Below are 21214 nucleotides of genomic sequence, written 5' to 3'. Positions count from 1 at the left end.
TTATAGTAAGATGACACCCTTGCTTTCTTTTTGTATTTTTCTGGCATATCTTTGTCCATAGTTTTATTTTCGACTTTGTGTAATTGACTTTGTTTTAGGTATAACTTGCATCCAAGAGCTTGTTATTCCATCTGAAAGACTTTTGTTTCAATAGGTGAGTTTAGCCCATTTGCATTTATTGATTTGACATATTTGGGTTTAGGTTTACTTCTGTCATGAATATGATAGGCTTTTTTCTTAGTCCTAAAATCCACAATATAATGTTTTCTTGTTTTGCTTTGTATGTTTCTGTTCTAAAATTTGTGCTTGGGATTTATTTTAAACAGGAATAAGTTGACAGACATGAGACAACTGCCTTTGAGAGAATTTATTACTTATATTCCCCAAGAGAAAAGGGCAATACCATACCACAAAGGGCCACAGAGTGAATCACCAAGGCTGGTCAGGGGGCGGGAACAAAGGGAAATCCTAGGTGTTTATTGCTGTGGTGGTGGGAAGTGGTTAGGTGAGGACATCCCATATTGAGCAGGAAGTGAAACACAGTTATTGGTATTTGTGGTTGGAGGATTCATAATCAGAGAAGGCCAGATCCCAGGAGAGATGTAAACAGCTTTGGACATTAGTTTGGCCTTGTGATTAATGGATGCCAAATAGACAACAGAGGATCTAAGAAACACAGAAGAGTGTTTTCTGATAATTTAGATTTATATCATCTTTTTTCTATAATTTCATCTAATTATGAAAAATCAGATGAAAAATCATCTAAAATAATTTTATCATTTGACTTTTAAAACAGCATCTATTGTTTTCCCCTTTGAACAATGTATATTAACATGGTATATTTACACTACATCAGTTCAGTTCAGTTGCTGTTGTGTCCGACTCTTTGCAACTCCATGGACCACAGCACACCAGGCCTCCCTGTCCATCACCAACTCCCAGAGTTTACCAAAACTCATGTCCATTGAGTCAGTGATGCCATCCAACCATCTCATCCTCTGTTGTACCCTTCTCCTCCTGCCTTCAATCTTTCCCAGCATCAGAGTCTTTTCAAATGAGTCAGCTCTTTGCATCCAGTGGCCAAAGTATTGGAGTTTCAGCTTCAACATCAGTCCTTCCAATGAACACTCAGGATTGATCTCCTTTAGGATGGACTGGTTGGATCTCCTTGCAGTCCAAGGGACTCTCAAGAGTCTTCTCCAACACCATAGTTCAAAAGCATCAATTCTTCAGCATTCAGCTTTCTTTATAGTCCAACTCTCACACCCATATATGACCACTGGAAAAACCATAGCCCTCACTAGATGGAACTTTGTTGGCAAAGTAATGTCAATGCTTTTTAATATGTTGTCTAGTTTGGTCATAACTTTCCTTCCTAAGTGTCTTTTAATTTCATGGTTGCAGTCATCATCTGCAGTGATTTTGGAGCCCCCCAAACTAAAGTCTGACACTATTTTCACTGTTTCCCCATCTATTTGCCACGAAGTGATGGGACCAGATGCCATGATCTTAGTTTCTTGAATGTTGAGCTTTAAGCCAACTTTTTCACTCTCGTCTTTGACTTTCATCAAGAGGCTCTTTAATTCTTCACTTTCTTCCATAAGGGTGGTGTCATCTGCACAGCTGAGGTTGATATTTCTCCCAGCAATCTTGATTCCAGCTTGTGCTTCATCCAAGTATGTATTATAGAAACATATAGTGTATGTAAGATTTATACAATCTGAAGAGAACTCCTCCCAGTAATCTTGCCTGGAAAACCCCATGGATGGAGGAGCCTGGTAGGCTGTAGTCCATGGGGTTGCTAAGAGTCTGACATGACTGAGTGACTTCACTTTCACTTTTCACTTTCATGCACTGGAGAAGGAAATGGCAACCCACTCCAGTGTTCTTGCCTGGAGAATCCCAGGGATGAGGGAGCCTGGTGGGCTGCCATCTATGGGGTCACACAGAGTCAAACATGACTGAAGTGACTTAGCAGCAGCAGCATGGTGTATGTGTGTACTATGTATGTAATATATTTCCTCTTCCGTCTCATATCTATCACTTTATTTCATTTGATGTTATCTGTGCTAACTTTTGTAAAATGTGCTTTTATACTACTAATACCTTTTAACCCTCTATCCTACACATACATATTTACATCACTATCTACCTTCCTTTCTTAAAGTCAGAACTTAGTTGCCTTTTTCTGTTTTAAATTTCCATTCATTTAATCTATTGTAAGTTGTATTTTAAAAGATTCTCCAACAATTGTTCACACTTTAAATTCTTAGGAAGTATTTGTTGGCTTTAGTTAGAAGTTTTTTGAGGGGCAAATAACATCAGTAGTGGCTGACTTTGTGGCCCCATAGACTGTAGCCCACCAGGCTCCTCTGCCTATGGAATTTTCCAGGCAAGAATACTGGAGTGGGGTGCCATTTCCTACTCCAGGGGATCTTCCCAATCCAGGGATCAAACCCAAGTGTCTTGTGTCTCCTGCATTGGCAGGTGGATTATCACTAGCATTTATACATGAATGATAATTGTCTGGCAACCTAGTACCATTTGAACTCTCAACATATAGGAAAAAGGCTGGCTTTACTGGTGCTGCCTTCTCACCTAGAACCCAGAAAACTTGTCAGCATTCTAGGTAAGGGGCATATAACCTAGGCTTCTTCAGTCAGGCATTTCTAGATGAGATTTGTTTTTTTGGGTTTGGCAATTTAAGGAGGCCCCATGAAGAATCCTTTCTTGCTATTTTGGTGTGAGTGGGGACATTCTTCCAACTTTCTGCAGAGGCAGTGGGTTCCTTGTGTTCCTGGTACAGAAGTGGCATCCATGAGACATGGAGCAACAGAACCTTTCTCTTGTGCCTTGTGTGGCAGTGGGGTGGTAGCAGCTTCCTCTTCAGAACAATTTTAGAAATTGCTCTTTGAAGCTTATCCTTCAGCCTTTCAACAGTTCTGACAGCTAACCAAAATTCTTTCAAAACCCTCCTTTTTCTGCTTAAGCATGTTTCTTTTTCTATCTGATGGTGTGCAAACCACAGTTCATGGGCCAAATCTGACCCACTACCTGTTATTGTTTAATGGATGAAAAAAAGTAGAGTATTTAGCATTCTAGACACATGAAAGTTTTATGAAATTCAAATTTCAGTGTCTATTAGTAAAGTTTTTTTTGCACACAGCTACACTCATTTGAGTGTTACAATGGCAGAGTTGAATAGTTGTGACAGGGTTTATATGGCCCAGAAAGCCTAACATTTTTCCTATCTGGTCTTTTACAGAAAAAAATTGACTCCAGATTTCCAACTAAGAAACTTGACCAAAATATCTGGGTATAAAATTCTTGTCAAAAAGATTTCTAGGTATTACTCTGTACTTCAGTGATGAGTGTTGCTTTGGAGAAATCTGAGGATAGCCAGATTTGTTTTCTCCTTCAAAGTGGCTTATCTGAACGACTTCTCATTTAACCTCTCCTTTTACTTCTTATACTTCAGCTAGGTCCAGAGAAGCTGCTGCTGTCATCGGTACACTCTATTCACACTATTGCAATGGTAGTTTTACTTTTTGCCCCAATAGGAGTGCAAAGTATACTTTGAGAGATACTTTATTGCTTCCTTCAGAAATCTTCAGTCATAGGCATTATCTCTGCCTCCCTCATGCAAGGCTGCCTGGAAACTTTTGGTGGATCTTCCTAGTGTTGGGGTTTGGGGGTCTCAGTTGTTTCCTAGTTCACAGAAGATGGACTATATACTTTTGTTCTTCAGTTTCCTCATTGCTTTTGAGCAACTTCCCAGGGAGAAATGAAGGAGAATGCCTCCTTCTTGTTACTAGAAAAACATTTTATTCTCTTGTTCTTTTTCTATATTCTTTTAAAAAATATTTTTGGCTGTGCTGGGTCTTCATTGTTGCGTGGGTTGCTGCAAGCAGAGGCTACTTTCTAGTTGTGGTGTGTGGGCTTCTAATTGAGGTGGCTTCTCTTGTTGCAGAGCATGGGCTCTAGGGCCTACAGGCTTCAGTAGCTGTGGCACCCTGGCTCTACAGCAGTTTCAATAATTGTGACACTTGGACTTAGCTGTTCTGCAGCATGTGAGATCTTCCCAGATCAGGGATTGAACCCATTATAAATGGTATAATCACCCACTTTATATTCATTGGAAGGACTGAGGCTGAAGCTCAATCTCCAATACTCTGGCCACCTGATGCAAAGAACTGACTCACTGGAAAAGACCTTGATACTGGGAAAGATAGAAGGCAGGAGGAGAAGAGGACAACAGAAGATGAGATGGTTGGATGGCATCACTGACTCAATGGACTTGAGTTTGAGCAAGCTCTGGGAGTCGGTGATGGACAAGGAAACCTGGCATGATGCAGTCCATGGGGTTGCAGAGTCAGACACAACTGAGCGACTGAACTGAACTGAACCCACTTTATGTGTGTTCACCTCACAGGGGTATGTAGCCAAAATCTGTTTTACATGCTAGGGCCATAGTGGTGAATAAAGCAGTCTTTGTCCTTGTGAAGCTGGAGAAAAGATGATTAATTGAGCTAGAATATGGAACTGGAAGTAATGAAAAGTAATCAGGTTTCAGATGTTCTAAAGATAGTACTAAGAGGATTTGTTGATGGACCGATTAGGGGATAAGAGAAAATTAAGATAATACCAACATTTTTGGCATGAGAAACCAGCAGGATAGTTACTAAACACTATAAAAAATTTCAGAACACCATGGCAAAAGGGAAGATACAAATAGCTTGTCAAGAGGAAATGAAGGTCACATGCCAAAAATAAAAATGGCTTTGGATTTCCAAACAGCAACACTGAAAAGTAAAAGCAATAGAGCAATATCTAAAATTCTGAGTGAAAATGATTTCCAAACTAAAATTCTATGCCCAAAATGTCAGTCCAGGAATAAGGGTAGAATATATCTCATAAACTCTTCCTCAGGAAGCTATTAGAAAATGGATTCCACCAAAATGAGGGAGTAAAATGAGAAAGAGGGGCCAGGAAATGGGAGAGAAAATGAGAAGTCCCAGACAGATGTGTAGTTCAGATTGGAAAGAGCCAGAGAATTCCAGGAGAGGTCTTCAGTTAAAATAGGTTTTTTGGTTTATCTGCATATTCTGGGAGGAGACTTAGACTTGTAGTGGAGCCTTGGGTTCAAATTAGTGGTCGGTACATAGAAAGCTAAGTAGTTGAAAAACAAATTATTAATTTTAAAGGGAAAAAAGTAGTATACAAGGAAGGAGATGAATAATATTCAATAGACACAGTGACATTAAGACTATGTTCAGTTGTGTCCAACTCTTTACAACCCCATGGACTGCAGCACGCCAGGCTTCCCTGTCCATCACCAGCTCCTGGAGCTTGCTCAAACTCGTCCATCGATTTGGTGATGCCACCTAACCATCTCATCCTCTGTTGTCCCCATCTTCTCCTACTTTCAATCTTTCCCAGCATCAAGGTCTTTTCCAATGAATCAGTTCTTCGCATCAGGTGGCCAAAATATTGGAGTTTCAGCTTCAGCATCAGACCTTCCAATGAATATTCAGGACTGATTTCCTTTCAGATGGACTGGTTGGCTCTCCTTGGAGTCCAAGGGACTCTCAAGAGTCTCCTCCAACACCACAGTTCAAAAGCATCAATTCTTCAGCACTCAGCTTTCTTTATAGTCCAACTCTCACATCCATACATGACTACTGGAAAAACCACAGCCTTCCCTAGATGGACCTTTGTTGGCAAAGTAATGTCAATGCTTTTTAATATGCTGTCTAGGTTGGTCACAGCTTTTCTTTCAAGGAGCAAGCGTCTTTTAATTTCATGGCTGCAGTCACCATCTGGAGTGATCTTGGAGCCCAAGAAAATATAAGTCTGTCACTGTTTCCATTGTTTCCCCATCTATTTGCCATGAAGTGACAGGACCAGATGCCATGATCTTAGTTTTTTGAATGTTGAGTTTCAAGCCAGCCTTTTCACTAGATTTAACTAAAAATTATGATATATAACTAAACTGGAAAGAAATGGGGAAGTGTATATGTATGTATATACATAGAAGGGTTTAAAAACTATATTCTGAGGTAGGTAAAACGTCAGTTGAATTTTTGAAACTGAAAACTCAAGAATGAGCATTACTATAGATAGATAACAAGAATTTACTGTATAGCATAGGGAACTATATTCAGTATGTTATAATACACTATAATGGAAAATAGAAAAAAGAGTATAATATACACATATATATGCATAACCAAATCACTTTGCTGTACACCTGGAACTAACACAGTATCAAGTATACTTTAAGGAAAAAAAAAAAAAGAATTAGCATTAGTAGCATGTCCTTTAGAAAAATGGAGGTAAATGGGAGATCAGTTGCGACTGAACAGAAAACTGGGGCATGTGGATGAGTGGAACAGAGGCTGCTACAGTCTTGCACAGCTGTTTAAATTTTTTTCATTAGCTACGATGTTAAGCTTAATATGTCAGTATATGGATGGACACTAGACTTTAGGTGAGGAGGAAATAGTATATACAGAAGTCTAATTACACATGAAGCTTATATCATGTTATATATCAAAGTCGGTAAATAAAGCTAAGGGAATTCCCTGGCTGTCCAAATAGTTAGGACTCCATGCTTTCACTGCTAAGGGTCCAGGTTCAATCCCTGGTCAGTGAACTAAGATCCTATAAGCTGCAAGGCACAGCTAATAAAATAGAATAAAGAAAAAATTAAATTAAAAAAAGTCAATATACAATATTTCCAAAATTTTGGGGAATTGAAAGTTGGCATCAATTTATTTCTATGAGATGCTCAATTTTGTGTGTCAGAACTATTTAAATATTTAAATGTAACCTTGTGACTGTATACGCAGATGAACATTTGATATGCACAACCATAAAGTATTTATAAGAATAAAAGAAAGGTCAAAAACAAAACTATAAATAACTTCTAATTATATCATTTAGATAAAATGTAAAATACTTTTAGTCTTCTAGAGAAGTGAAAAATTAACACATGATTTTATCACTTCTTAAATTGGTTCAACTCTCTTTTCCTGTTACATGTGGGATGTCATTTTTCAGAGAACAGTTTTTTTTTGCATATTCTTCACAACAAACCCAGGACAGCCTGGCTTGGTAGTCCTATTACATAGTTTGAAGTTGGTAAACCTTTGGGCCTTTTTTCAAGAGATATCCTTGGTCATTTAGTGATCCAATAAAATTTTCAAAATCAGCAACCTAGTAGAAAATAATAAAAGAGCCTGTTAAATATATGCAAAAAATGTGATTTTTAAAATTAATCTCTCAAACAGTAATATACAATTGTCAAGTTTTTTGGGCAAATAAAATCATTTGTACTTCTTACAGAGAAAGCTGCTTACATACAAAACTTGGATTCTATAACACCTAGCTAATCAAAAATAACTCCAGTATGCATAGAATCTTTTATATTTGTTTTAGCTTAGCTTCAAAATAAAAATTAGACCAACTTTTGAAATTGAATGAGCAATTTTCCATACAAACTGTTTTACATGTTTAAAGTGCTATTATGAGTCCTGGAAAGAAAAACAAAAAACCTATAAAGTGCTATTATACCCATTTTCACTAAGTCTTTTAAGTAGTTAGATCAAGTGGAATCATGTCCATGTAACAAATGAGAAAACTGAGGTTCAATGATGTGTAACATGACTTGCCCACACAGACTGTCAGAATAACATGGAAACTTGCTATGTTTCTCCTATCAAGATGTTGAAAACTCTTTTGAAAAGAAGTTTGAATTTTAGATAAAAACTGTTTTTTTAAAGCTCTGAGCAACTAATTTTATATCTTAAATAAAACAAGCGTGTGTTTTAAATACTCCAAAACAGCCTATTCGATAACTTTAGTCTAAATCTTTTGACGTTTAAAAGTTCTTCTATACTAATAAAGCCCTCCTGAAATTATTATAAAAAGATTTACTAATTATTTATTTTATCATACCTGAATGTTTAACTCTTTGGCAATCTGTTGAAGTTGATGAAACTGAAATAAATTATTGTAAGTTCTTTCGGCAATATTGTTGAGAGCAGAAATAAATCTTTTTGCTGCTGACCTGTTGCTCATTCCAGAACCATGCTGGGATCGTTCAAAATCTAGGTTCCCAAATTCATCAGAGTAAGTTCCTAACATGCTTATGGAAGGAAAGAAAAACAGTTACCCAGTGTGTTTCAGCTATAGAAATTTTTGTCCAAGTTATAAAAAGAAAAATGTGGAAATAGCCCTGAGGCTCGGGTAACAAAGATTTAAACATGTATGTACTGAGTGGTGATTGTGAATTAACCATGTATGGACTGGTCGGGGATAACAATATTTTGGACATAGCTACCACTTTTTAAGAAACTCCCTATATTTAGAAAGAGAAATACAAATGAATTTTTGCATAAAAATACAAAGTTGACAGGCTACAATATAAATACTTGGAACATTCTCTGATTCACGAAAAAAAAAAACAAAACTAAACATACATTGGTAAAGATGTCTTCTCAGCTCCTAGAGCAGCATCTGGCAAATAAAATGTGTTGGAAAATACTCTGGGGATGAAGTAGAAAGGTTCTGCTGAGTTGCAGTAATGATGGTTAGATATTAAAGGATACACCTACTTCTCCAGCTCTTGCTGCTTTCTTCTTATTTTCACAATATAATCAGGGAAAGAAATACATAATTCACAGTGAATTTTAGCCAGAAGTCTGAAAGTACCAGTTAGAGCTTAGTCATCCTCTCTAGTCCAGCCCTGTTGCTGACTGCCTGCCCTTAATTCTCGGCTTATATATAATCTCACAGCCAGGCTCAGAGGCAAAGATGGTATTTAATGAGTTACTTAATCAAATATAAATTGGTCACTAGACAGTAGGCTTCCCATGGTAGAACAAAACAGGTGCAATTCCTGCCCTTAAGTGGCTTATAGTTATGAATTTAAAGGGTTATTAAAAACACAGCTTCATTTTGTTCCCTGAATAGGTAAGAGCCCACATGAAAGAGAATAAGCTGTACATACAGGAATGAGTCATCCAAATAAGACTGTAGTAACTAATAAAACAATTAGATGAATATGTGTATTCCCTAGAAATATAGCATATTTTTTTTTAATAATGAACTACTTTCCTGTATTATTTGTTGTTTAATCACTAAGTTGTGTCACACTCTTTTGCAAGCGCATGGACTGCAGCCCGCCAGGGGAGCCTCGTGTACAGGCTCCTCTGTACATGAGATTTCCCAGGAAAGAATACTGGAGTTGGCATTTCCTTCTCCAAGAGATCTTCCTTTCATTGGCAGGTGGATTCTTTACCACTGAGCCACCAGGGAAGACCATACCATATAATTTACCATATTATTTCTCACAGAACAGTCGTCACAAATGCTTTAGGCGACTATGTCAATTATAATAGCTAGTATACCTTAATTGTATTTATTTACCAAGCACTGGTTTGCACTCCTTGCATCAAACCAGTCAATCCTAAAGGAAATCAACCCTGAATATTCATTGGAAGGACTGATGCTGAAGCTAAAGCTCCAATACTTTGGCCACCTGATGAGAAGAGCCAACTCACTGGAAAAGACCCTGATACTGGGAAAGACTGAAGGCAGGAGGAGAAAGTGACAACAGAGAGCAAGATAGTTGGATGGTATCACTGACTCAGTGGACACTGAGTTTGAACAAGCTCAGGGAGAAGGTGAAGGAGAGGGAACCCTGGTGTGCTGCAGTCCATAGGGTCACACAGTCGGACATGACTGAGCAAATGACCTGAACTGAACCATGTGTCCGATTTAGCCCTTCCAGCAATCCTATTCAGTTCAGTCACTCAGTCATGTCCGACTCTTTGGGACCCCATGAATCGCAGCATGCCAGGCCTCCCTGCCCATCACCAACTCCCAGAGTTCACTCAAACTCACCTCCATTGAGTCGGTGATGCCATCCAGCCATCTCATCCTCGGTCGTCCCTTTCTCCTCCTGCCCCCAATCCCTCCCAGCATCAGAGTCTTTTCCAATGAGTCAACTCTTTGCATGAGGTGGCCAAAGTACTGGAGTTTCAGCTTTAGCATCAGTCCTTCCAAAGAATACCCAGGACTGATCTCCTTTAGAATAGACTGGTTGGATCTTGCAGTCCAAGGGACTCTCAAGAGTATTCTCCAACACCACAGTTCAAAAGCATCAATTCTTCAGCACTTAGCTTTCTTCACAGTCCAACTGTCACATCCACACATGACCACAGGAAAAACCATAGCCTTGACTAGACAGACCTTTGTTGGCAAAGTAATGTCTCTGCTTTTCAACATGCTATCTAGGTTGGTCACAACTTTCCTTCCAAGGAGTAAGTGTCTATTAAGTTCATGGCTGCAATCACCATCTGCAGTGATTCTGGAGCCCAAAAAAATAAAGTCTGACACTGTTTCCAATGTTTCCCCATCTATTTTCCCATGAAGTGATGGGACCAGATGCCATGATCTTCGTTTTCTGAATGTTGAGCTTTAAGCCAATTTTTTCACTCTCCGCTTTCACTTTCATCAAGAGGCTTTTTAGTTCCTCTTCACTTTCTGCCATAAGGGTGGTGTCATCTGCATATCTGAGGTTATTGATATTTCTCCTGGCAATCTTGATTCCAGCTTGTGCTTCTTCCAGTCCAGGGTTTCTCATGATGTACTCTGCATAGAAGTTAAATAAGCAGGGTGACAATATATAGCCTTGACGTACTCCTTTTCCTATTTGGAACCAGTCTATTGTTCCATGTCCAGTTCTAACTGTTGCTTCCTGACCTGCATATAGGTTTCTCAAGAGGCAGGTCAGTTGGTCTGGTATTCCCATCTCTTTCAGAATTTTCCACAGTTTATTGTGATCCACACAGTCAAAGGCTTTGGCATAGTCAATAAAGCAGAAGTAGATGTTTTTCTGGAACTCTCTTGCTTTTTCGATGATCCAGTGGATGTTGGCAATTTGATCTCTGGTTCCTCTGCCTTTTCGAAAACCAGCTTGAACATCAGGAAGTTCACGGTTCACATATTGCTGAAGCCTGGCTTGGAGAATTTTGAGCATTACTTTACTAGCGTGTGAGATGAGTGCAATTGTGTGGTAGTTTGAACATTCTTTGGCATTGCCTTTCTTTGAGATTGGAATAAAAACTGACCTTTTCCAGTTACTTGAGGATTATTATTATTTCCGTTTTACAGATGAAGATACAACATCTTCTAAGGTTAAGTGACTTGCCAAAGGTTACAAAGCTAATTAAGTGTCATATCTGGGATCTGAGTCTGAGCTACACTGCTTCAGATTTGAAGAAAAGTATGTAAAATGTTTGAGTTACTTTCCTTACACAGAAATAACTCACAATGATCTCTCAACCTCTGAAAGTGGCTCTATTCTCTTCTACTTCCTAGTATATTTACAGAGAAAGCTTATATGAACTGTTGCCCATAAACATGGGGTTTTTATAGCTATGTGCTCTATGATGTACTGTCACCAGTTTAGATTTTTATTATTTAGGCTTCTGCTTCCCAGTTAAAATGTAATTTTACAGGTTCAAAACCACGCTAAAGACAAACATTCAAAGCTAAAGAGATGGAAACCCTGAAATGAAGACTTAATGAATGAAAAGTGATTACTAAAATCAACCTAAAAATCAATGTAGTATATTTACTGAGAGCCTACTGTGTGCAAGGCATGAGTCTGGGCCCTGGGAGTACAGCAGTTAAATGTGACAGATGACTCTCTTCTCTCACAGAGTTTAGACTAAGGACAGAAAGCATGTTAATTATAACAAAACAGATAATTCACAATCTAGTTTCAGTTGTGTTTAATTGGGTCTTGATCTCTACCATGGAAATAATGCTAGGTAATTCCAATCATTTGGAATCAAAGAAGAAAGAAGAAAGTGAAGTCGCTCAGTTGTGTCCGACTCTGCGGCCCCATGTAGCCCACCAGGCTCCTCTGTCTGTGGAATTTTCCAGGCAAGAGTACTGGAGTAGATTGCAATTTCCTTCTCTACATGGGGCCAATGAGTGCAATTGTGCGGTAGTTTGAGCATTCTTTGGCATTGCCTTTCTTTGAGACTGGAATGAAAACTGACCTGTTCCACAAGACCCGTTAAACCCTAGTACTAAGGCATGTAAAAGAGAAAATTGATAGTTCAAGCACAGTGTGATGCTCAACCACTAAGATACTAAGATATAGAGGGTAAAAGTTAGCAACTGGTTGAAAGGGTTTTTTGTTGTTTAGCCACTCAGTCCTGTGGCCACTGCTGAGTCTTCCAATTTTGCTGGCATATGGAGTGCAGCATTTTCACAGCATCATCTTTCAGGATTTGAAATAGCTCAGCTGGAATTCGATCATCTCCACTAGCTTTGTTCGTAGTGATGCTTCCTAAGTCCCATTTGACTTCGCACTCCAGGATGTCTGGCTTTGGTTGAGTGATCACACCATTGTGTTTATCTGGGCCATTAAGATTTTTTTTTTGTATAGTTTTCTGTGTATTCTTGCCGCCTCTTCTTAACATCTTCTGCTCTGGTAGGTCCATACCATTTCTGTCCTTTATTGTGCCCATCTTTACATGAAATGTTCCCTTGGTATCTTTAATTTTCTTGAAGAGATCTCTAATCTTTCTCATTCTTTTGTTTTCCTCTTATTTCTTTACACTGATTACTGAGGAAGGCTTGTTTCTCTCTCCTTGGTATTCTTTGGAATTCTGCATTCAGATGGATATATCTTTCCTTTTCTCCTTTGCCTTTCATGTCTCTTCTTTTCTCAGCTATTTGTAAGCCTCCCTCAGACAACCATTTTGCCTTTTTGCAATTTTTCTTCTTGGGGATGGTTTTGATCACTGCCTCCTGTACAATGTTACGAACCTCTGTCCATAGATCTTCAGGAACTCTATCTGTCAAATCTAATCCCTGGAATCTATTTGTCACTTCCACTTATAATCATGAGGGATTTGATTTAGATTATACCTGAGTGGTCTAGTGTTTTTCCCTATTTTCTTCAATTTAAGTCTGAATTTGGCAATAAGGAGTTCATGATCTGAGCCACAGTCAGCTCCAGGTCTTGTTTTTGCTGACTGTATAGAGCTTCTCCATCTTTGGCTGCAAAGAATATAATCAACTGGATTTCAGTATTGACCATCTGGTGATATCCACGTGTAGAGTGGTCTCTTGTGTTGTTGCAAGAGGGTGTTTGCTATGCCCAGTGCAGCACATTCTCTTGGCAAAACTCATTAGTCTTTGCCTTGCTTCATTCTGTACTCCAAGGCCAAACTTGCCTGTTATCCACATATCTATTGACTTCCCACTTTTGCAATCTAACTCCCTATGATGAAAAGTACATCCTTTTTTTGGTGTTCATTCTAGAAGGTCTTCATAGAACTGTTCAACTTCTTTGGCATTAATTGTTGGGTGGTGCATAGACTTGGATTCCTGTGATGCTGAATGGTTTGTCTTGGAAAAGAACTGAGATCATTCTATTGTTTTTGAGACTGCACTCCCAAGTACTGCATTTCAGATTCTTTTTTTGACTGTGAGGGCTACTCCCTTTCTTCTAAGGGATTCTTGCCCATAGTAGTAGATATATTGGTCATCTAAATTCACCCATTACCATCTTTTTAGTTCACCAATTCCTAAGATGTTGATACTCATTCTTGCCATCTCCTGTTTGACTGCTTTCAATTTACCTTGATCATGACCTAACATCCCAGGTTCTTATGCAATACTGTTCTTTACAGCCCTGGACTTTACTTTCACCACCAGACACATCCACAACTGGACGTTGTTTCCACTTTGGCTCAGCCTCTTCATTCCTTCTGGAGCTGTTTCTCCACTATTCTCCAGTAGCATATTGGATACCTAACCACTTGGGCTTCCCAGGTTGCACTACTGGCAAAGAACCCACCCGCCAGTGCAGGAGACATGAGGTGGGTTTGATCCATGGATCAGGAAAATCCCCTGCAGCAGGAAATGGCAACCCACTCCAGTATTCTTGCATGGAGAGTCCCATGGATAGAGGTGCCTGTTGGGCTACAGTACATAGGGCTGCAAAGAGTCTAACAGGAATGAAGAGACTTGCATGCATAGAATTACCTGGGGGATTCATCTTTCTGTATCATATCTTTTTGCCTTTTGATAATGTTCATGGGGTTCTCAAGGCAAGAATGCTGAAGTGGTTTGTCATTCCTTTCTCCGGTGGACCAAATTTCATCAGAAGTCTCCACCATGACCTATCCATCTTGGGTGTCCCTACATGGCATGGCTCATAGCTTCATTGACTTACACAAAGCTGTGATCCATGTGATCATTTTGGTAATTTTTCTGTGACTGTGGTGTTCATTCTGTCTGCTCTCTAATGAATAAGAGGCTTGTGCAAGCTTCCTGATAAGAGGGGCTGACTGTGGGGAAAACTGGGTCTTCTTCTGGTGGGCATGGCCATGCTCAGTAAATCTTTAATCCAGTTTTCTGCTGATGGGAGGGACTGTGCTCCCTCCCTATAGTTTGGCCTGAAGCCAAACTATGGTAGGGGTAATGGCAGAACTCCTCCAAAAGGATTTATGCCAGCATGCTGCACCACCCAGAACTGCTGCTGCCACTGTCCCTGACCCTGCAGCAGGCCACTGTCAACCCACACCTCTGCTTGACACTCTCAAACACTCACAGGCAACTCTGGCTCAGTCTCTTGTGGGGTCTCTGCTCCTTTCTCTTGGAACCTGGTTTGCACAATATTTTGTTTGTGCCCTCCAAGACTCTCTGTTTCTCCAGTCCTGTGGAAGTTCTGTAATCAAATCCCGCTGACCTTCAAAGTCAGATTCCCTGGGGATTCTCAGTCCCTTTGCTGTATCCTCAGGTTTGGAAGTCTGTTGTGGAGCCTAGAACTTTCACAACAGTGCGACTTCTTCAGTATAATTGTTCTCCAGTTTGTTGATCACCCACCCAGAGGTTGTATGGTGGGGCTAATGGCAACTACCTCCTCCAAGAGGACTTACGACACATGTCATGCCTCCCAGGACTACTGCTGCCAGTGGCCCTGTCCCCATGGCAGGCCACTGTTGACCCAAGCCTCCGCAGAGATCCTCAAACACTCAGAGGCAGGTCTGGCCCAGTCTTGTGTGGGGATCACTGCTCCTTTTGCCCTGGATCATGGATGAAAAATTGGTAGTCATTATTGTTAGTAATTTTACTCATTATGAGACAGCTGCTCTTGTGCTAGCAATAAAAAATTAAGAGCTATCAATTCAAGAGTGTTTAAAGCTTCAAAAACGGTAAGCGTAACCTCACTGTTGCTGACAAATTCTGACATGTTGATTTAAGAAGAAAAGTTCTGCTTCTTGTACAGATTACCTAAAAGGGCAAGAAACAACTTGCAACTTAATGCTTAGATGTTTGGGCAATAGCATGGGTGCCCTTCTACCCATACAGCATGCTTCCAGAGGCACTAGAGGGAACAGGGTGTCCTCTGGGGACAAGTTAGGGGGTGAAGAAACAGCTAGGTAAATCTCTCTGTGTAAAGACAGAAGAAAGGATCTGAAGCTCAGAGCTACTGGACAATGTATACGGAGAGCTCTAAAGGTCAGAATCAAGAAATTCTTTGAAAGGGGCAATTTTGGAAACTTCTGATCTGTGACATGAGATCTGCCAGTTTTTGAAAGCTTCAATGTGTGCAATTAGTCACAGTAAAAGTTATCTGTACAATCTCATCATCATATCACCAAAGCTGGCAATATTGATAGTGTTTACTGAGTGTCCACTAAAGTGTCAGAATCACATTTGTCACTTTATTTAGCCTTCAGTTCAGTTACTCAGTCCTGTCCGATTCTTGCGATCCATGAATCGCAGCACACCAGGCCTCCCTGTCCATCACCAACTCCTGGAGTTCACTCAGACTCACGTCCATCGAGTCAGTGATGCCATCCAGCCATCTCATCCTCTGTCGTCCCCTTCTCCTCCTGCCCCTAATCCCTCCCAGCATCAGAGTCTTTTCCAATGAGTCAACTCTTCCCATGAGGAGGCCAAAGTACTGGAGTTTCAGCTTCAGCATTATTCCTTCCAAAGAAATCCCAGGGCTCATCTCCTTCAGAATGGACTGGTTGGGTCTCCCTGCAGTCCAAGGGACTCTCAAGAGTCTTCTCCAACACCACAGTTCAAAACCATAGCGTTGACTAGACGGACCTTTGTTGGCAAAGTAATATCTCTGCTTTTCAACATGCTATCTAGGTTGGTCATAACTTTCCTTCCAAGGAGTAAGTGTCTTAAATTCATGGCTGCAGTCACCATCTACAGTGATTTTGGAGCCCCCCAAAATAAAGTCTGACACTGTTTCCAATGTTTCCCCATCTATTTCCCATGAAGTGATGGGACCAGATGCAATGATCTTCGTTTTCTGAATGTTGAGCTTTAAGACAACTTTTTCACTCTCCACTTTCATTTTCATCAAGAGGCTTTTGAGTTCCCCTTCACTTTCTGCCATAAGGGTGGTGTCATCTGCATATCTGAGGTTATTGATATTTCTCCCAATATTTCTCATATTTCTGGCCATCTTGATTCCAGCTTGTGCTTCTTCCAGTCCAGAGTTTCTCGTGATGTACTCTGCATAGAAGTTAAATAAGCAGGGTGACAATATACAGCCTTGACATATTCCTTTTCCTATTTGGAACCAGTCTGTTGTTCCATGTCCAGTTCTAACTGTTGCTTCCTGACCTGCATATAGGTTTCTCAAGAGGCAGGTCAGTTGGTCTGGTATTCCTATCTCTTTCAGAATTTTCCACAGTTTCTTGTGATCCACACAGTCAAAGGCTTTGGCATAGTCAATAAAGCAGATGTTTTTCTGGAACTCTCTTGCTTTTTCCATGATCCAGCGGATGTTGGCAATTTGATCTCTGGTTCCTCTGCCTTTTCTAAAACCAGCTTGAACATCAGGGAGTTCACGGTTCAGGTATTGCTGAAGCCTGGCTTGGAGAATTTTGAGCATTACTTTATTAGCGTGTGAGATGAGTGCAATTGTGCGGTAGTTTGAGCATTCTTTGGTATTGCCTTTCTTTGGAATTGGAATGAAAACTGACCTTTTCCAGTCCTGTGGCCACTGCTGAGTTTTCCACATTTGCTGGCATATTGAGTGCAGCACTTTCACACCATCATCTTTCAGGATTTGAAATAGCTCACCTGGAATTCCATCACCTCCACTAGCTTTGTTCATAGTGATGCTTTCTAAGGACCACTAGACCCCACATTCCAGGATGTTTGGCTCTAGGTGAGTGATCACAACATTGTGATTATCTTGGTCGTGAAGATCTTTTTTGTACAGTTCTTCCGTGTATTCTTGCCACCTCTTCTTAACATCTTCTGCTTCTGTTAGGTCCATACCATTTCTGTCCTTTATCGAGCCCTCCTTTGCATGAAATGTTCTTTGGTATCTCTGATTTTCTTCAAGAGATCTCTAGTCTTTCCCATTCTGTTGTTTTGCTCTCTTTCTTTGCATTGATCACTGAGGAAGCCTTTCTTATCTCTTCTTGCTATTCTTTGGAATTTCTGCATTCAGATGCTTATATCTTTCCTTTTCACCTTTGCTTTTTGCTTCTCTTCTTTTCACAGCTATTTGTAAGGCCTCCCCAGACAGCCATTTTGCTGTTTTGCATTTCTTTTCCATGGGGATGGTGTAGATCCTTGTCTCCTGTACAGTGTCCCGAGCATCAGTCCATAGTTCATCAGGCACTCTATCAGATCTAGACCCTTAAATCTATTTCTCACTTCCACTGTATAATCATAAGGGATTTGATTTAGGTCATACTTGAATGGTCTATTGGTTTTCCCTACTTTCTTCAAATTTAAGTCTGAATTTGGCAATAAGAAGTTCAGGATGTGAGCCACAGTCAGCTCCTGGTCTTGTTTTTGTTGACTGTATAGAGCTTCTCCATCTTTGGCTGCAAAGAATATAATCAATCTGATTTTGGTGTTGACCATCTGGTGATGTCCATGTGTAGAGTCTTTTGTGTTGTTGGAAGACAGTGTTTGCTATGACCAGTGCATTTTCTTGGCAAAACTCTATTAATCTTTGACCTGCTTCATTCCATATTGCAAGGCCAAATTTGCCTGTTACTCCAGGTGTTTCTTGACTTCCTACTTTTGCATTCCAGTCCCCTATAATGAAAAGGACATGTTTTTTGCTATCTGCGATGGGCACACACAGCGCGGGCAGCTGCGACCAGAGCACATAGTGCGGCTGACAGGAGCTACCCCACCTCCGAGGTCAGGGGCAGAAGCCTGGAGGACCCCATGGCTGAGGGGTGGCGGCCAAGAGGAGTTACCCCATGTCTGAGGTCAGGGGCAGCGGCCGACAGTGCCAGGCTGCGACGGCGCAGGAACGGCCGAGAGGAGCTACCCCACGTCCGAGGTCAGGGCGGCAGTTCAGACTGCCAGGCTACCACAGCGCAAGAGTAGCCGAGAGGAGCTACCCCACGTCCGAGGCCAGGGGCGGCAGCTGGGAGGAGCCACCCCATGTCCAAGGAGTGGTGGCTGTGTGGCGCAGGAGGGCCTATTCCACGTTCAAGGTCAGGAGGGGCAGCGGTGAGGAGATACCCCTCGTCCAAGGTAAGGAGCAGCGGCTGCGCTTTGCTAGAGCAGCCATGAAGAGATACCCCACATCCAAGATCTCAGAACACAATCCTTTGTGCTGAGTTCTACACAAAAGGAGACTGAAAAGCAGAGTGTAACTTGCCAATGCAGCTCCAGTTCAGTTCAGTTGCCCAGTCATGTCTGACTCTTTGCAACCCCATGGACTGTGGCCCGCCAGGCTTCTCTGTCCATCCATGGCATCCCTCCCTGTCCATCCGTGTCCATGGCAGCTCCAGGACAGATTTTAAAGCCCACACTCTGGCAGCAGTGCTGTACCACTTTTACTCAGAGCTAAAGAGAAACAATTGGTCCTGACTCCAAGCAAGCCCAGAACAGTAGCTCTTAGGGAAAAAAAAATTACTTAACAAAATAATTTCATCTTTAATTAGTATTTTTGCCGCCTCAGATTCCTAACAGATTTATATTTTAAGTACTGTGAGAGCATATTAAAAAGAACTAATTTCTAAATTATGATAAAGCCACACAATGAAACACTGCAGTTGTGAAAAATAAACAGACACTCTTTAGGCATTGACATGGAATGATTTCAAGATCATTTTCTTAGTGAAAAAACTGAGGTACAGAATGTGTATGCTACCTTTTGTCTATAAAAGGGGGAAAAGAATATACAGATATGGAGTTGTAATGCATATTTTTTATCTGAAATCACACAAAAATTGATTTGTTGTCACTAGGGAAGAGGAAGAACTAGGTAGCTAGTTAACAGTATATGAAGAAACTTTTACCATTAAATACTGTTTGAACTTTGGAATTTTGAGGTATATGAATGCGTAAACCTATTAAAAAATTTTTAACTGAAATGCCTATCTAAAATAATCAGAATAAGATGTTTTCTCATATGCCACTTCTTAAAAGTTAACGTGCATAATAGGAAACCAAAAAGCACAAGAAGCACAAAAACAAAAAACATGTGTCTTTGTCTGTGTCTTTGTTTGTTGTCCTTGACCACAAGCAGTTTACCATCTGATGTGTTCTTCTAGGTTAATTGATTTTTTCAAAAACCGCATGTCTAAGGTAGTCATATATTATCAGTTAAAATACAAACTTTTTTTCTTTTCTGTCTTCTAAGAAATATGATCTACCAAATGATATAAAATGCAAAAGTCACATACTAGCAATGTTTGTCAAATCCTAATGCATTTATTGATCCTTGAACCCAGAAATATCATTTCTTAGAATACACTTACCACACATGAAGTATCCCATAGAGATTACTCATTGTAGCACTGTTTGCAATAGCAAAAGAATGGAAAATGTTCATGTGTCTAGCAATGGGTGACTGATTAAATAAACTATGGTATATCAGAGTATATCTAAACAATAGAATACTATGTAGCTGTAAAAAAAACCTTTCTATGTCCTAATAAGGAAAGATCCCTAGATATACTGTCAAATTAAAAAAAACTTATATCTTTCTTATAAAGATATAAGAAAATGGATTGGCAGTTGCTAGAGGCTGGGGGGGTGGGGAGGAGCAGGGGATGGTAAGGGGTGGGGTGGGTGAAATGGGTGAAGGAGGTCAAAAGGTACAAGTTTCCAGTTATAAATTTAAGTAATATAAGCATTACAATATAAGTAATACTGTATTATATATTTGAAAGTTGCTAGAGAGGAGATCTTTAAAGTTCTCATCACAAGAAAATAAATTGTAACTGTGTGGTTGGTGATGGACGTGCAGTGTGATAATCATTTTGATATATAAAGTACAGAACAATAGTGTAAGTCATATGCTATTTATAAGAAAGTAATGAAAGAAAGGCAATGCCAAAGAATGCTCAAACTACCGCACAATTGCACTCATCTCACACGCTAGTAAAGTAATGCTCAAAATTCTCCAAGCCAGGCTTCAGCAATACATGAACTGTGAACTTCCTGATGTTCAAGCTGGTTTTAGAAAAGGCAGAGGAACCAGAGATCAAATTGCCAACATCCGCTGGATCATGGAAAAAGCAAGAGAGTTCCAGAAAAACATCTACTTCTGCTTTATTGACTATGCCAAAGCCTTTGACTGTGTGGATCACAAGAAACTGTGGAAAATTCTGAAAGAGATGGGAATACCAGACCAACTGACCTGCCTCTTGAGAAATCTGTATGCAGGCCAGGAAGCAACAGTCAGAATTGGCCATGGAACAACAGACTGGTTCCAAATAGGAAAAGGAGTACATCAAGGCTGTATACTGTCACCCTGCTTATTTAACTTCTATGCAGAGTACATCATGAGAAACTCTGGACTGGAAGAAACACAAGCTGGAATCAAGATTGCCAGGAGAAATATCAATAACCTCAGATATGCAGATGACATCACCCTTATGGCAGAAAGTGAAGAGGAACTCAAACGCCTCTTGGTGAAAGTAAAAGAGGAGAGTGAAAAAGTTGGCTTAAAGCTCACCATTCAGAAAACAAAGATCATGGCATCTGGTCCCATCACTTCATGGGAAATAGATGGAGAAACAGTGGAAACAGTGTCTGACTATTTTTTTGGGCTTCAAACTCACTGCAGATGGTGACTGCAGCCATGAATTTAAAAGACACTTACTCCTTGGAAGAAAAGTTATGACCAACCTAGATAGCATATTCAAAAGCAGAGACATTACTTTGC

The 21214-nt window shown here is 40.2% G+C and overlaps 1 protein-coding gene across 5 annotated transcripts in view; it reads right to left on the bottom strand.

The window, feature by feature from the left end:
* Positions 1 to 6114: 6114 nt before the first annotated feature.
* MCM8 (minichromosome maintenance 8 homologous recombination repair factor) overlaps positions 6115 to 21214 on the bottom strand; it is a 57364-nt gene continuing 42264 nt past the window's right edge. For all 5 annotated transcript variants that reach the window (XM_069547945.1, XM_069547949.1, XM_069547946.1 and 2 more), the window contains 2 exons: positions 7960 to 8149; positions 6115 to 7218 (listed from right to left, as the gene is read on the bottom strand). In XM_069547945.1, coding sequence (XP_069404046.1) covers positions 7126 to 7218; positions 7960 to 8149 — 283 coding nt within the window. In that variant the 3' untranslated portion in view covers positions 6115 to 7125. The remainder of the gene's footprint in view (positions 7219 to 7959; positions 8150 to 21214) is intronic.

The sequence above is a fragment of the Ovis canadensis genome, chromosome 13 (genome assembly GCF_042477335.2).
Source record: "Ovis canadensis isolate MfBH-ARS-UI-01 breed Bighorn chromosome 13, ARS-UI_OviCan_v2, whole genome shotgun sequence".
NCBI lineage: Eukaryota > Metazoa > Chordata > Mammalia > Artiodactyla > Bovidae > Ovis > Ovis canadensis.
This window is presented reverse-complemented; position numbering and strand designations above follow the sequence as displayed.